This window comes from Acanthochromis polyacanthus, chromosome 16, assembly GCF_021347895.1.
Source record: "Acanthochromis polyacanthus isolate Apoly-LR-REF ecotype Palm Island chromosome 16, KAUST_Apoly_ChrSc, whole genome shotgun sequence".
NCBI classification, from domain to species: Eukaryota; Metazoa; Chordata; class Actinopteri; family Pomacentridae; genus Acanthochromis; species Acanthochromis polyacanthus.
Window position 1 is genome coordinate 30,232,348 of NC_067128.1, and position 16,327 is coordinate 30,248,674.

At 39.1% G+C, this 16,327-nt stretch overlaps 1 protein-coding gene across 1 annotated transcript in view; it reads right to left on the reverse strand.

Moving 5' to 3' along the window:
• Positions 1–16,327, reverse strand: part of ankrd6b (ankyrin repeat domain 6b) — a 55,141-nt gene that overhangs the window by 22,890 nt on the left and 15,924 nt on the right. Inside the window, 3 exon segments of the mRNA XM_022191821.2 lie at positions 886–984; positions 11,343–11,433; positions 11,435–11,685. Of these exon segments, the coding sequence (XP_022047513.2) occupies positions 886–984; positions 11,343–11,433; positions 11,435–11,562 (318 nt within the window). The 5' untranslated portion in view covers positions 11,563–11,685.

Consider the following 16,327-nt stretch of genomic DNA (forward strand, 5'->3'; position numbering starts at 1 on the left):
CTGTTTTGTAAGTATTCCCAAGCCCAGCCAAGCTACTTAAGACTACAGCGGCTATCGTGCTAATGTGTTACATCAGCTATGGCAGTTAATCTAAGAGTTCACTGTGGGTCTCATAACTAAAGCAGTGAGCGTGCAAACCCAGAAAAAAGGTTCAGCCTGCATTTATGCTCAGCCATAAATGGAATGCCTGCACACAGAGCAGATTAGTGGTGAGTAGTGCAGGTTAGACACGAGAGCGCTGGAAGAAGCAGAAATGATTTCCATGAGTTGAAGATGAGAAACAGAAGGGAGAAGAAGGATAAGAGGGTCATTAAAAGCTAGATAAGAACTGAGCCGAGCCAGCAGCAGCAGCGGTCGAGGACTGGAGTTTGTTTGGGGAAGGAAGGATGGGGAGACAGATTTCCGTTGACTCGGTAGGAGCAGGTTTGGCTAACCTCCTTCACTCTCCCTGATCCTCCAGGCTCTTTCTCAGCCCTCCTCCACTGTCTTCTCCCCTCCTCCTCCTCCTCCTCCTGCCTCAGTCTGCTCCCCCCAGTCCTGGAGGATGTACTGCAGCCTGTTGCAGAGCTCATTGACCACAGAGAGTGAATTTGGCAGTGCCAGAGATCTGCGTTATCGCTGTCTGTGGGATAGAAGGACTTGCATCCTGAAGGCAGACCCACCAGTGGGAAGTCCAGTGAGTCCCATTCAAGGCCGCTGGAGGCCATCAGACTACAATTACGTTAGCGTTAAATGGAGATCATATAAAGTTAAAAAGGTTGTTTCGACTTCACAGAATCTCGAAGCAAAAAGAGAAGCGGCCGTTGGTGGCCAATCAGTCAGGACTGCAGAGTCAGCGAGAAGTGGCTGCAAAGCGGGACACTGTCCGAAGCATCGTCTACTCACATCGTCTTGGATATCCAGGTCACAGCCGGCTTTGAGGAGGATACGCACGACCTCAATGTGGCCTTTGTAGGCAGCCAAGTGCAGGGGGCTTCTGCCATACTGTGAACACAAAACACACACAGAACACAGCCCAGTTAACTAAACAGCACATCATAACAGCATCGACTCCCCAGGGGAAAGAGAAAATCGATTAGAAAACTCCACCTCAGCTGCCCAACAGACACAATCCTCCGAGTCAGACATTGCTGCCGTGTAAGTCACTCATCTGGTGGCGCGGCTGAAGACAATCTGCTACAGAGGACGATCCATCGCAGTAATGAGTCAACCAAAAACAAACAAGTCCTTAATCCACGCTTTAAGAGAATAGTGCACAATCTGCACAGCTGTTCATGTGATCCTAGTAGGATCAGGATAAACTCTGAATCAAGCATCCTCCCAGTATAAGAACCTGTGGGCGGGCACTGAAGCAAAGGTTACTTAACTTTGGGAAGGATTGTTTTCATGTTTACCACAAACAAATGCATATTTACTTGCTTACAGTAGTATCTAGCCATGTGGATGGAATCAGTTTTTAGTGCATTTCTGCTTCCACTCCAAAACAATGGAAATAATTTCAACTGTACTACAAAAACAGCAACATGTATATAAACTGTTGCTAGAGTTACTAGATACAGAAATGTGTGTTTTAAAGAAATTCTTGAATGCTATGAGCTTTATACGCAAAATTACAATAATGGTCCTTGTTCAGAGCTTGATTCCAAAATCTCAGTGTAGAATATGTCAAAATGTGGGCTTATATTCAAAAATTTTCAGAGAAACTGTAATTAGAAAGGTCCTAAAATTTCACTTCAGTAAGTTTTTGCTTGCCAGCAGCAGCAACTAGTCCATGGTCTAGCTTCTCCAATGTAAAGATTTAGCTTGTTTTCTATTTTAATTCATTTAAATAATCATATTACATGGAATAAATTTTGATCATGGATTGTTGGGCAAGACAGCTTGAAATTATGATGAACATCTTTTAGTACTTCTTGACATTTTACAGTCAAAATCATAAGCAAGAAAAAATTCTGTACATTATCCAAGTATAAAAGTAAATGTGAGTTGCATTCCGGGTCGTTTTTACCCTAAATTTCTTCCCTAAGGATGTAGGTTCAGGTAACAGAAGGCCTCCAAAGGTAGAAGCCATAGCTGCATCAAATCAACATTCACAGCTGCATCCAAACCATGATTAATCCCTGTGAATGAACTCCAATCCATTGCATCTAGCATTACTTATGCTTCTCAAAACTCAAAAAAAGTAGAAATCTTAGTATTTTCCCCACAGTTGTGTTGACAGTAGCACTAATGCACATGTGGTCACTGTGTCATTTAGGAAAAAAGACCGGGATCTTACTTTAACACAGTTTACATCAGAAGAGTTAACACAAAAATGTATCCTGTAAGGGAAGAGAGCAGAGGCAAAAGAGGCAGCCTCTTCACACAGCAAATGCCATATATTTGACAAACGTGACTACACTTTGAGGCATATTGTTACCTACAAGTCAAAGTTATTTCAGGATAAAATGTGTCAGGATGTGGCGACTTAACACCTCGGCTAACCGATTTCCTGCGGTAAACCCTGCTCGATGAAATAAAACCTGAGCTATTAAGTGAGGAAATATATTTTGCGTAAAATGAGACTAACATGCTGTGGTGAAGGAATGCAGTCATGCTCTGTGCTTAACCATGAAGCATGAAATGACTGAATTAAAACCAACAGCGGGATATTCCTTCTTTCAGCAGCCAGGTGATATTAGAACAAAATATTCAGTGGGAGGATTAAGTTGAAAGCTCTGAACACATGCAGACATCCTGAACATTACATCCAACATAATGGTCTTCGCTTAAGTGCATTTGGGAGAATGACGGAGCAGGATGTCAGCGAGGAGGGAACCCTTCAAACTTCAAACACCTGATGATCTGTTAATCTGTAATCATTCTGAGTAAATACAAGTTAATTACAGATGTGTGTGTATTCCCACACAAAAGCACAAGCTGCATTACACTACTGGTATCACCGTGGCGTTTGCGGGTTCGTGCTTTGTTTGGGTGCGGCTCGGCTCTGCATTCATGTGGTCTGCAGATTGAATTACAGTGGGCCTGGCTGGAAGGATGCCACCAGCCGAGCTCAGGTAAACAGCGGGCTTCAGGCCAGCGAGGAGCCTCTGCTGCATCCACAAAGACCGATTGAGGGTCTGCTTGTGGAAATGTATTTTGCTTTTTTTCCAGTGGCAGATGGTGTACCGGGGTTACATCTTACTGTTGTGTTGGTTTATGTTGTAGAAACTACCAAGGGAATTCTTTGAGATGTAAAAATACATGTTCAAAGATCCGTTTGATCGCACTGCAGTAGGGTTGCTTTTTTACCTGTGAAAGTTTTCTTGTATCAAAATTCCTCAATACAGATACTCAGGACACTTGCAGAGAAGCTTGCCATGTGATTATGATACGGTCATCAATTTCAATATTCATACTCCTTTTTTCTCCTAGATTTTGTAAAAGAGGTTGCTCAAAATACTATTGGAGCTGTGACAAAAAGTGACCAGTTTTATCTAAAATTTCACATCAAATCTGAAGGTTAACTGACGTACACAGATTTAAGACGACCAATCTTTACAGAACAGTGACAAAAACATTGACTGTATGGAGGGAGTTGAACATTTTAGCTGTGAAAATCAATTTGTCTGTGCTCCCTGTTGGACCCATTCTGTAATAAAGAGCTTGGTAAGAGTTTCTCTTTACCTACTGGATGAAATATAGGCAGGTATGTTATCTGTAAGAAGGTAATACTGACTAATATATTAAAATTATACCCACAAATAAAGTACATTAGACAATGTAGTGTATATAAAAGCTCGAGGCTATGGCATTTAATCATCATTGGCCTGAACTGCAACTGTTTAATTTTGCACACAGCAACATCTTCAGGACCAATCTGATGTGAAAATTCAATTGTATGTCCACACTCTTTAGAGAAAATAAATTTCTTCATATTTTAAAACTTTTACATGATAATCTTGCTTTATGTTTCTAATATGCAACTACAGATGCTATTGGTCCATTTATACAGACTTTGTACACTTGAGAAGTGGAAGGAGTTGTGAGCCCTAAACATACGTGGCTCGCCTATGCAGGTGTTTCTACTTATTCTGCCTGACTGGTCTTCTTCTCACTATTGTGTAAGCGTGTAAACTCAATGCTTGATTGAGATTAGACTGTTGTTGCTGCACCTGTTAGGGCGGAACAACTTACATCTTTATTATTCTTACTGGTACGTGTAGTTTGTTGACATTACCTCCAGCAGTATGCTCCATTCAAATAATATCAGAGGTAACATGATTACAAACTTCGCACATGTAAAGAGTGTTCATCACATGCGTATCCTAAGCCAAATTTTTCTGAAGGCAGTAATAACCCAGACGTGATGATCCAAAGTTGCCAAGTATATATCAATTTCACACAAAAGGCTGAGCAGTTTTTTTTGTTTTTTTTTTCCCCAGAGGTCTAAAGTCAGGATTCTGTTCAGGATTTACTGTATAATAGATTTACATCATGATGGAGCATCAGCAAAGGTCATTAAAGGCTGAAATAAAATACAGTTACATTTTGAACAAGCACGACAGTTTTACCCAAACTTTGGCAAATCATTTGCCTGGAAGGTGGAACGATTTTCTTTAACAAAATGTCTCTAAGGTGCATGTCTTTCATTTTTGCTTTGTTAGTGTTTACCGATTAAAACAACTCCAGTAATACATGAGAAGCTTCCATTCAATGTTGTGAATATATATTGTAATCTTTCCTTATCTCCTTCGCCACATGAAAACATTTTTTTGAAGATTTTCATATTCAAATTTATTTGGATCCTATGTTACATGTGAAGTATGTTTCTTTTTTAAATATTGCTAGAGATTGTGCATGAAAACTCAGATTGTAATTTATTAAATATGTATGTATTTAATGGAGAAAAATCTCAAAGTCTATCTTGTAGCTTTTCCAGAACTTCCACACACCTAACAGTCTAAAAAAAAAAGCAGCTGAAGACCACAAGATGCAGTTGAAAGTACTTGGTAAATCTATGACTTGTTCACATTGTGTTTGTTTATATTTTCTTCTAATAAATATACAGATTTGGTTTAAGATTCCTTTACTGTCAGTAAAGTCAGTTTCCAGGTGGTCTAGAGGCAATGATATCCAAACCATCATCTTTTCAAACTGTGTTCTTCGTACCAACTTCAGCTAATCTTCTATTATTCTTTTCTTCTCTTCCGTTTGATGTTTTCCCTTTTAGTCTGAACCCATTTGTCATTTTAGCTTTCCAAAAAAAATAAATAACTACCCCTGCATTCCTTCTTCCTGAGAAGAGGAATGTTTCATATGAAACTCTGCCTCCTTTATCCTGGATTAAGCTCTCGTCATGGCACCTTGCCAGAATATTCAAATACAGCTGGTCAAAATACAATCAGCATTGCACAGCAGCACATGTATTATTGTTGTAGTTCTCACAATATAATGCCATGTGTTCATGTTCCTGTGGAAAATTGGTTCACCGTGCCAAAACACAAAACACAAAGCACATGATACACAGTGAAAATCCCCGAACAGTCACACATAAATAGTAGTCAGCACTGGCTGTGGTGTTTTTTTAGGTTGTTGACATAGAGAATGCTGTTAAATTTATGGTTGCATTAATGATGTGTGATCTTCTAAACGTCAGACGTTAAACTCATTTCCCAAATCCAGGAAACAAGCAGCACAACAGACTTGTTATTACAGTGTCTGGGTGTCATCAGTAGGATTACACTGCAGGCTGTAAAGATAAAAAGGGTAGAAATACAGGTTTAACATATATGGGTACAAATCAGTATGAAGAAAGGTTACCTGTATTCCACAGATATACAGGCTGTAAAAATCAGTTTGTCCACAACGCTGCAACAAGACTACTAAGACAAACCAAGTTTAAGCTGCGTTTTGTGATAGAGTTGAACATTTTTAGGATCGCTTTTAATGTATATATTGTATTTGCCCCTAATAATACCTCTGATATGCTCACCCTTAATGAGGTCAGTTAGTAATTTCTAGGTTGTCTCTGGAATGACATAAATTTTCTCTTGGCTGCTCAGCTAAGTCACTACGATGACAGAACTCCAGATGTCAAAGTCCCAGGAAAGAAACAGCCTTTAATTTAAAGTGCAGATATGAGAATCATACTGAGAATGGATCTTCTAATCTAACTGCTTGTAAGAAAGCAGTTAGACTAATGCTAGCTCATTTGTCCTGCTCTTATTGGATTTGGGGAAGATGACACTTTGTCAACCTTTGAGTAGCACTATGTTTGCCAAAAACATAAGATGGTATTCATTTTTGAAGCCTCTTCTCTTATAAAATTAACACACTCAGTCCGAAAATAAGACAAAGGAAGTATAAATCTAATCTGTGTGTTATTTTGCCAAGCATTTGTTTGATGTTCCTGAATTTTAATTTTTGGGTTGAATGGTCAAATGGAACATCTCCTAGTGAGGATGCTCACTGTTTGAACATGTATCTTTAGCAGGGGTTCTTTAAGCACAAACACAACCAAGCAGGTGCATATTCTACAGCCTCTAATTGGATTGATTTTTAAAATGAGCCAGTCAGCAGCAGTTCCCAACCAGCATTTGGAAATAATATAAATTAGCTAGTTAAAATGAGCTGCTAAATTCTGTCAGCAACAGCTACCATTTCTGATGGCAAAATCTGCCATGGAAGAAGTCTGTTTTTTTTTTTTGCAAATTACTGCTTCAAGAATTACTCTGAATTGCAAGTGCTAAGTCTTACACTCATGGCTGCAAACTGCACACATGCTAAAATAGAGTCTGACAGTAACTGTTTATACAATCACCTGAGAGCAGTTAAAAAAAAAATCTGAGATCAAAGAAGTTATTTTTCTATTTTGACCAAAAGATGCAAAAGTTGTAAGACAATCAATGCCATGAAACAGTATAAAACTTTATTTAAATACAACCTATTGGCAAAATTATGCTTTCAGTGCTTAAATATCTGAACAAAGACTTAAATGAGATTGTGAATCTGACCAGAGGTTCAGTTCAAGCTGTTTAATACTTGATGCTACAGAGACTGAGGAGAGAGATCCAGCACCAATACACCCCCATCTGTAGAAAGGGGTGTCCTGTCTGTTCTTACTGCAATTCATCAACATCCAGGTCAATGTTCAAGCTGAGCGTTGGCCCCAACTGGCACAAAGGAAGATTACATCACATCATCTGTATTAGTAAATGATCTTTGAACCTTGCTGTGATTACAGGAGATGTGAGAGCAGAAATGCATACAGAATGCAGCAAAGCCTCAGGGGACTGTGAGCAGTTCTGGCTGTGACTGTATTTGTGTTTTTTTTCATGGACTGAAAGCTGCATCAATGTGATCCATCTGGGCATGAAGCAGATCAGCTGTGATACTGTTAAACATATGGGTGCGTACAACACGCCGACAGCTTCTACTGAAGCTTATTCCGTGTCTGCAATTATCAGTCAACGCTTTTCTGAATCAAAGTGAGATTCATTCTCAGCTGATGAAACTGTTTTGGTTTTAGGTTTTTAGAGTGAACTCACACCGTCAGTACTAATAGTACAGGGGTTTTACAGTACAGTCATTTAAGAAAATCTTTCAGGAGGGCTAGAATGTTTTCTTTTTAAAGGAATTTGACTTTTTGTTCTGGTGCCTCAAACTACAAGTCATAAACTTCATCTGCTGATAAGAACTGAGACATGCAGCTGAAAGTAGACCAGGATTGATAAATCAGTCAGGCCATACATCAGCTAACTGCAGATTAAGGATGTCACAGGAAGCAATACTTCAATTCCAAGTCGGTGTTAAAAAATTCGAAGAACGTGAGGGTAACTTTTGTGTATTCCCAAAGGCATCATAGAAGCTGTATGTGCTGAAGATACTTAACAACAACAACATGGGAAGGGCGGCTGAAAGTACAGCTGCAGAAACAGGTCAGCTGAGACCTGTGAAGGGAAAAAAAACAAACATACAGGGTATAGACACATTTTACCTTTGAGCCAGATGACAACCACAAGCACTTAAAATAAAAGGAGAAAACACTTCAATCACCTCCAATTTATGTAAGCAGCTCAGAGACAGACATTCAGATCTGTAAACAATATTTCAGCCAAACATTCAAATTCTGTATTATTGCTGCTATTCTTTGAGAACTATGACATGTTAAAGCTCATAATGTGAGCTGGGTGCTGCTCATAACACCAGCAGTTAGTATTACTACTATTCAATCTGCCCAAATATTATGTTGTGTATACATATATTCTTTTGTTTTGCTGATTTTCTGGCATAGAGAAGCACTGAATTTCAATGGCATTGATGCAAGCTACTAAATTCCTGATATCATTAGGCATTATTATTATTTGGCTATACTCCATGTATTTTTGTATATTTTGTTTCACACCATGCTTCATTTGCATCTAGCTGCTGAACACAGAAGTTCCCTGGTGAGGGATCAATAAAATGTATTGATTAATCTCATCTTTAGAACAGTGTCTCCATGACATAGTTTGCCCACCAGAGAGCACTGGCAAGCTGATGTTTGCACTAAAATATATTAATGATAATATTATTTTTATAATATATTTTATATAATATATAATAGACCACATAAAGAGTGTTTGTATATGGTGTTTATGTAAAAATTCAATATCAATTTCAACAAGGCTACAAAGCTCTGCAGAAAGCTTAGAAACTGGCCTTAAGAGTGATGGAACTGCAGCACCTCTAACATAATCATTGATTTTTTTCTTTTACTCTGAAATCACTACATCAATTTGAGACTTTTTGCTTCAAAATAAAAAAACAAACAAAAATAAACTCTAATTTCTGTCAGTTCATTTAAATGTATTTTCATGGTATTTATCAGAAATATAGTTAAGATGGAAACAATATAAACATCTTATGTTGCGTGTTGATTTAACCGCTGCTCCAAAACTTTGTGCTCCTAAATTTTCAGCAGACATCACCATCCAACTACTGACAAAGTGAGCGTGGAGCCCTTTTGGGACGGACCATCTACCGCAAACACATGAATGGGGCTGAATTATTGATTTAAGAGATGCAGATAAGCCACAGGCAAAACATGTCGCTCTATTTACTTTACAATCGTTGTTTGTAGCTAGCAAAACTGTTTGAGGTTAAATACAACTATGCAGTGGGAGAAAGTTCTGATTGATGACTAGGCCACTCTCCCCTAAAAAGAAAAAAAATAAATAAAATCAACAAGAGATTAACTGTCCCTCGTATTTTCACTGGGCCACATCTATGACTCACGCAACTCAGTGACACAATGGCTGAAAAACGACACCCAGAAGAAACAGACGTACAAGCCACATGAAAGATAAAGACAGCGAGATGAATTGGGTCAACCAGTTGGTTCTGACCCTCTAATCACTTTGAGAAACATGATCAGTGAGTCACCAGAGTCAGTTTTTTCCCCAAAAGAACCGAGTGACCCAGGAAAATGAGCTGCTGTGCGACAGGACTGTTGGACAAGGAAATTTTGGCCACAGCCGAGCTCTCAGTATCTATCAGATTTCCCTGTTTTGGTTGCTTTCACTGTAGCTCTCTTCAAGTGGTTCCGACTGAGGGAGGAAATTATCCACTGCTGTATTTTGGCTCCAGTTCTATCCATGGTCACATTTACTTATTATTAACTAACCATCTTCCATTATGACCACTAAACGGCAGATGAGTCATGCAGCACTACTTTGCCTTATGAGTCACTTAATCTCAAACTATTTCTGCTTGACCATTTATGATTTACCTGAAATCTTCACAGCATAAAAAATAAACATGTGTAACATATACTTGTGAAATTTTTTGAATGATTATCAAGACTTTCAGTGAAAATTTATTTTTAAAACGCCCTTTGACCCACTGTATTACAAAATAACTTGGACATGTTCTGTTTTGTATTATTGTCATACGCAACCCACATATAGTTAAAAATATCACTAATTGACATCTGTATCATAACATGTTTGCTAATTTGCGCACTCATAATCATACATTATTTGATCTACTTGTCCGATATTAGAGAATCTGAATCAGTGAGAAACAACGGTGAATATTTTCATACTTTTAGGATTCCTGAGATACTGGGATCCAAACTAAAGCTTCAAATGACAACATGCAAAAAAAAAAAAAAAAAAAAACATACTGCAAGTGAAACGACAGGACACTTTTCACAGATTTCACCATTTTAACATCCATACTTTATGACAAAAAAGTTTGAAGCAAATCAGGGATCATCAAGCAGAAGACCCTAGATGTTTGAGATGGAATAATCCTTATGTCTTAATCCTTCCTTGTCTCATAAACAAACCAGAAAAAGCGCTGAATTATTAGGCTAAAGTGCAACAGGACAGACAGGAACAGGACAATACAATACATTGTCTTGTATTGTAATATTCGAGCCGGGAAAGGTACTGTGAGGTCGCCGTGTTTCCATGGAATTCACTCACTGATGTATCAGGGAAAACACGTCTACCGTACTTTGACCAATCTGGAACAGAAAGAAACTGTACAAATATGCAGATCAAGTCTGCTTAAAAATGTGTACCTTTGCCTTTTACATCAGCTTAAATGAACCAAATAAAATGCACAAACAAACCAGAGTTGGTTTGACTACAAGCATTCCATCTGTTCCATCTGGTGAGCACAGATGGACAAAAGTTGGTTACTAACAGCAAATTCAGCTAGTAGTTTTTAACAAACCCTGTTCAGGTCCATTTAGAGAAGAAATGAAAGGACTAATAATCAATCTGGATTTATTTTGATAAACTGTCACTTTTCAAGCAAAAGTCTTAGCAATCGGAGTTACCAGCAGCTCATGTGAGTGCAGTGCTGGAGAATCATAATTGTGTTGGATGCCACTGGTAATAGCGCATGATTTAGAGTCATATATAATCGTTAAATGCCATGTTGTAGTATCTTAGTGTTTGCAGTCAGCAGGTTAATGAGATAGGATCTATCATGGATATAAGTACAGCGGCCACAGGTTAATGATGATTAGAAATTTAGATCATCAACATGTGTTTGCGTGCATAACCAAGATCCAATGTGCAAATTTCCACCTGATGACCATACTAGCAATAAAAATGGTAAAAGCCACGTTATTTGTTAGGCATTCTGCCAAACATGAAGATCTGATGCTATTTTGTCCAAGTAATAATTGCAGTTTAAATACCTTTGGGACACTGGTAAAAAACAAAAAGACAACAGCAGATATAGAAATTTGTGATGATAATTCTTCATCCAATAATAAAAATAATCTTCAGTTTAAGCATATTGGCTTACTATGAACAAAACCCACATTCAATGAGCAGACAATCACCAACTCTCCTCTCACTCACCTTGGTCACTGCTACTTTCGCGCCTTTGTTGATAAGCTGGACCACATTGTCGGCTTGTCCCTTGTGTGAAGCTATGAGGAGGCGCTCGGAGTGCGAGGACCTCAGCCGCATCCTGCTGGCTCATGAAGCAGGGCAAGTGATGCTGCCGTCTCCAGACACGGTGCTCCAGATGGCGGACAAGGCAGCTGCGGCGATGCTCTGCGACGCCTTCTAACTCCATGTTGAGCTCCGCTGCAGACCGAGGTGTCAAACAGGAGCTGAAGAGGCTGCCAGTGCTGCTGATTCTGCTGTCGCTACAAACTCCACAAACTGCCAGGATTCCTCCCCTTCATCCTCTCAGCTGCTGGGAAGAGAACAGGAAACACATGGAGTGAAAACAAGTCAGCATGTGCTCCACTCGTAGTAGCTCGGCAAACAGGAAAGCAGGAGGGGAGCGGCCAGAGTGGACTGACATCACTACTGTCCAGGTTGCTAAACCCATGCACAGTCCTCGTGGGATCATGTGAGCAGCACAGAAATAATCCGTGGTAAGAGCCGATGAGAGGGGTCGGATTTGGTCACTGATCGTCTGTCGTACTGTGAAGCAATCGTTTCACACACAATGAGATGTAATAAACCGCGAGAACACAGTCGAAACCAGCTCAAAACACACTTCTGTGGTTTGAGGAGTTCTTCTGTGACACACGTCTGCGGTTTTGGTTTAACCACAGGAAAAAGACTCCTGTGCCTCAAGTGTCTCATCTGGTTTCTCAATATCATGACGATAAATCGTCCGACAGACATCTAGCTGGCATACAGTATCTCTGCCTCTACAAGCGGACTGGAATACATTCCTACCTAATTAAGCGAATTTGTGAAAATAACACAAAATTCACAGCTACAGTCACACTTTGGTAGGCTTTTGGTACAGTGGAGAAAACAAATGGAACGCATGAAATAACACAGTTGTTACTCACTCTCAAAAAATTTAAAGACTAAAGTAAAAGGGGCCATAATTTGTAGTAAAATAATCAAGGCACTCAAAGGATGTCAGTTACAGTCTGACCTGTTCACTCTCAAGTTTAAAAAAAAATCTCAAAAAATTGCTGCACTTCTTATGCCAAACTAAACATTGTATAACAAAACCGTTCAGGGATGGATTTAGATACTGAAATTAAACCGGGGGAAGTTTTCCAGCTGTGATGAAGATCGACAATGTAAAGTTTGAGTTCTGGCTTTATAGTTTTCCCCTCATTTTCTATCTATTCCACATGAGTCTGACTAACCTGGAGTCGTGTTTTGTAACCCGTCTCATCAGCTGCTTGTTTTTGCCTCTCATGGATCCATTTCTAGCAGGATTGCAGCAAATGCTCCACTACATTAACCTGACAACTTTAGTAACCAATTTATTTACACATTAAGATTATACACATATAAAGGTCACATTATGCTTAGAAAATAGAATACATGTTAAAAACTAAACTAGTTAACATCAACCAGCTACAACAGTCAGATGTTGCATCAACATTAACAATAGAATACATGACAGGCAGCAGTGGTTCAGGTGGTATAGTGGTTTGTACAGTAATAATATGGTTAGTGGTTTGATCCAAGCCCCTTTCACATACTAAAAGGTCTTTGAGCAACTGAACCTGAAGTTACTCTTAATCTCAGACAAAACCTTTTACGTCAGCCATTGACACACTCACTGTAAAGAGCTTTGAGTGCCATTACGGTAGAAAAAGCAATAAATAAGTGCATGCCATTTACCATCGTATGGCAAGAACAGGAGGTCATTGTTCTGCATAATGAGTAGCCAGCTTTTGCTGACATTTGTAATGCATGACTCCAGTTATGGTTGTAAAGGAGTATTTGAAATACTTCCTCTACCCCGTATCACATCACTTCCCCCTTTAGCTCGTCATCATCGTCAACATCAGTTCTGTTTTTGTTTATTTCACAAACAGAACCAAAAGACGCCTTTGGATTTCAAATAAAACACAAAGTGCTAAGTGGCACACATTGGTGCTTCCTCCATGCCTGCAGTCTCTGATTAAGTTTTGCTTTATTTATCCGTACACATTGGCAGATCAACAAGAAGATGGAACAGTCTGTCAACTCTGGAGCATCGTAAATATTTTCAGTTTGAATAAGTGAGCTTCTTTCACATGTTTTTAAAATTCCAAGTTATTAATCTAGCATCATACAGTGTGCAAGTGATAATATGAGTGAAAACAGATGCTCTAAGCATGTCCGGACACGAGGACTCTGCGATTAAAGAACCTCTATTACGTGTTATTTGTGCTGTCAGTACTCTCAACTTCACGACTCTTTTAGGAGGTTTTCTTTCTTTGTACACTCTGTACTGCATTCTGTTAGAAAACTACATTTTATGAGCGATGAGGTGTTTATTGGCTGATAAATCAGAGCTGCATCCAGAATAATCCACTCTCAGTAAGCTCCACACAAGCAAAACACAACTGTGCAGAGAGCACACAGAAGAAGAGTCACTCCTAAACTGTTGAGATTGAGGTTAAGATTTCCACAGAGTGTCTTTGCTCTTTGAAGAGCTGAATACACAACAGACCAGCCAGCTCTATCCTTCAGCTAAACATCAAACACAGTCTGTTGATGAGGCTTTAACAAGTTTTATCAAAGACTGTCAACACAGTAGCTATGAAAAGAGCAGAAACTCCCTTGGACTTTTTCATGTTTCATTTTGTAAACATGCTGCATAACAATGGATGCCACAGGAATTTTGTGATTCAGTTTTTAAGGAATGTTAGATCACTTTGCAAAGATCAGTTTTTACTTTTTCCATTACATCCACGAAAATTCAACAACATATTTTTATATTTCACAATATTTTGGACATAGTTTTGGAGTGTGCAGCTTCATATTCACTGCAGTAATGGGGTGACACTCCTCATTTGAACAGAGGAGACAAGTGCACAAATATTTCAACTTCTTTGCCATGAGGCTTTTCAGGACTGCTCACAGCAGGCTCCTTCTCTCTTCCTCTACAGTCAAGCTTCACATAATTTGTAGTTCATACAACAGTTATCCATACTTAAGTGAAATAATGTTGGTGTATGATGTCAGATAATTATTATTAAGAAATTCCTTTATGTGCATCTCCAGAAGGCCCCTAGAAAGATGCAAAACTTTATGCACTCAAGAAGAGCTGTCCTAGACAATTCCTCAACATCTGCTCTTCAGACAAGCTCAGCAACACCAGCGTCCAGCTGAAGAACCAACGACTATCTACTAAACAAGGAATTAAGGCGGTATTGGGTAAACGCTCCATAAACCAGCATCAAGTGGCACCAGACAGGCCCTCACATGGAAACCCCAAGGGAGACAGAGGAGAGGCCAGCACAGAAACACCTGGTGCAGGAACATATAGGCAGACACCAAAGAGACGAGTTACACCTGAAATCAGCTGGAGAGACTCCAACAGGACGAGGAGCAGTGGAGGATCTTCAGCGGTCTTTGTACAAGGAGGGACGACAGGCCTCAAAGAAGAAAGCATATTTGCCTCTGCTCCCCTCTGTGAGCCACAGTGGAATACATGACTATTTTCAAATCACTGGCTCCCAACTTTCCAGAAAGTTGGTGAGTCCGACTCATTTGGGCTTCACCCACACCAATACGTTTTAGTTGTAAAATGCATAATTTCTTACAATTAAAACAAAAACAAATACTTGTTGTAGAAGGTTTGTGACCGATAACTAGAAAAATCACAGAAAAAAGTATTCATTTGCATGTTGACTATAAAAGAAAACAACAGGTCAAAACTCTAATGTCCACATTCAATATCTATATTTCACAAATAGTAATTCATTATTTGCAAAGTGTGACAGCAAAATTAAATTCAATCAGCTAACAATACAAATGCTTAACACAAATGATCGGTATCACTGTTTCACAGTTTTTGAACAACATGGTTGATGTTATATTTTCTTTACTCGCACCTTGCTGCCAGTTTTTATTTTTACATCTATTTACACATTGTTTCAACACTACTGAGCTTTTTAAAGGTAACTTTTGGCAATGTTGCTGACTTGTTACTTTAAAACTCTTTGATTGTCTTGCTGTCCTTTGTGTACTTCCTACACCCCTGTTAGCACCGTATCCCAAAAGAAAACAAAGCATCGCCTTGACAGTCAGCGATTACACTCAACATTAATGACAAATTACAGCCTGTGTACTTTTGTCTACACTGGCAGGTTTTGCAATTAAGGACATTTCTTGCTCTTCTTCCATCATAGTATTTTCTACAACTAAGCACCGACTTGCTGCTGATGCGCATCTGAATTTCATGTAACATGTGGTTTCAGGCGTGTTAGTATGCACTGAGATATTTCTGAAATGCTGCTAAACCTTTGGGCAGAATAATTTTTTTTCAGGTCATTTTTTAAAAATGAAAACACATTAGTGGGATGTAGCCTGGAAACAATTAAAGCAAAAATGTCTGCTGCTGACAGGGCTGCCAAAACTCAACATTAGCCACATTAATTCACACCACAAGAAGACAAGTAAGGCACAAAATTAACTAATGATGCTCGTCAGAACATGTAGCTGAACAGCCTTAATAGCTTAATAAGCAGTGTTACAGCTAAAGCGAGACTTAGTGGCAATCACAGGATAATCAACAGGTATGGATATATGCACACTGGAATCATTTCATGGAGCTGTAATTTGTAAATGCAAACAAAATAGCGGTTAACTTGTTGCAATACATAACAATAAACCCCTGGATGCTCAGGAGTTGTCTCTCACTTACCCAAGTCATAACATCATAAGGAAAATGCATCACAAAAATATGACAACTGACATTGCAGTTCACTCCTCTTGCTTGAACATGAGGAATTTCCTTCAGGTGATGCCAACACCATAAAAGCAGTATGCAGAGAAAGGGATGTACACTTTGTAAAAATTCCTTTAGAGGACTACAAAGAGATACATACAAGCTGGTAACCTGAGTCAAAGAGAGGATGCGAGAG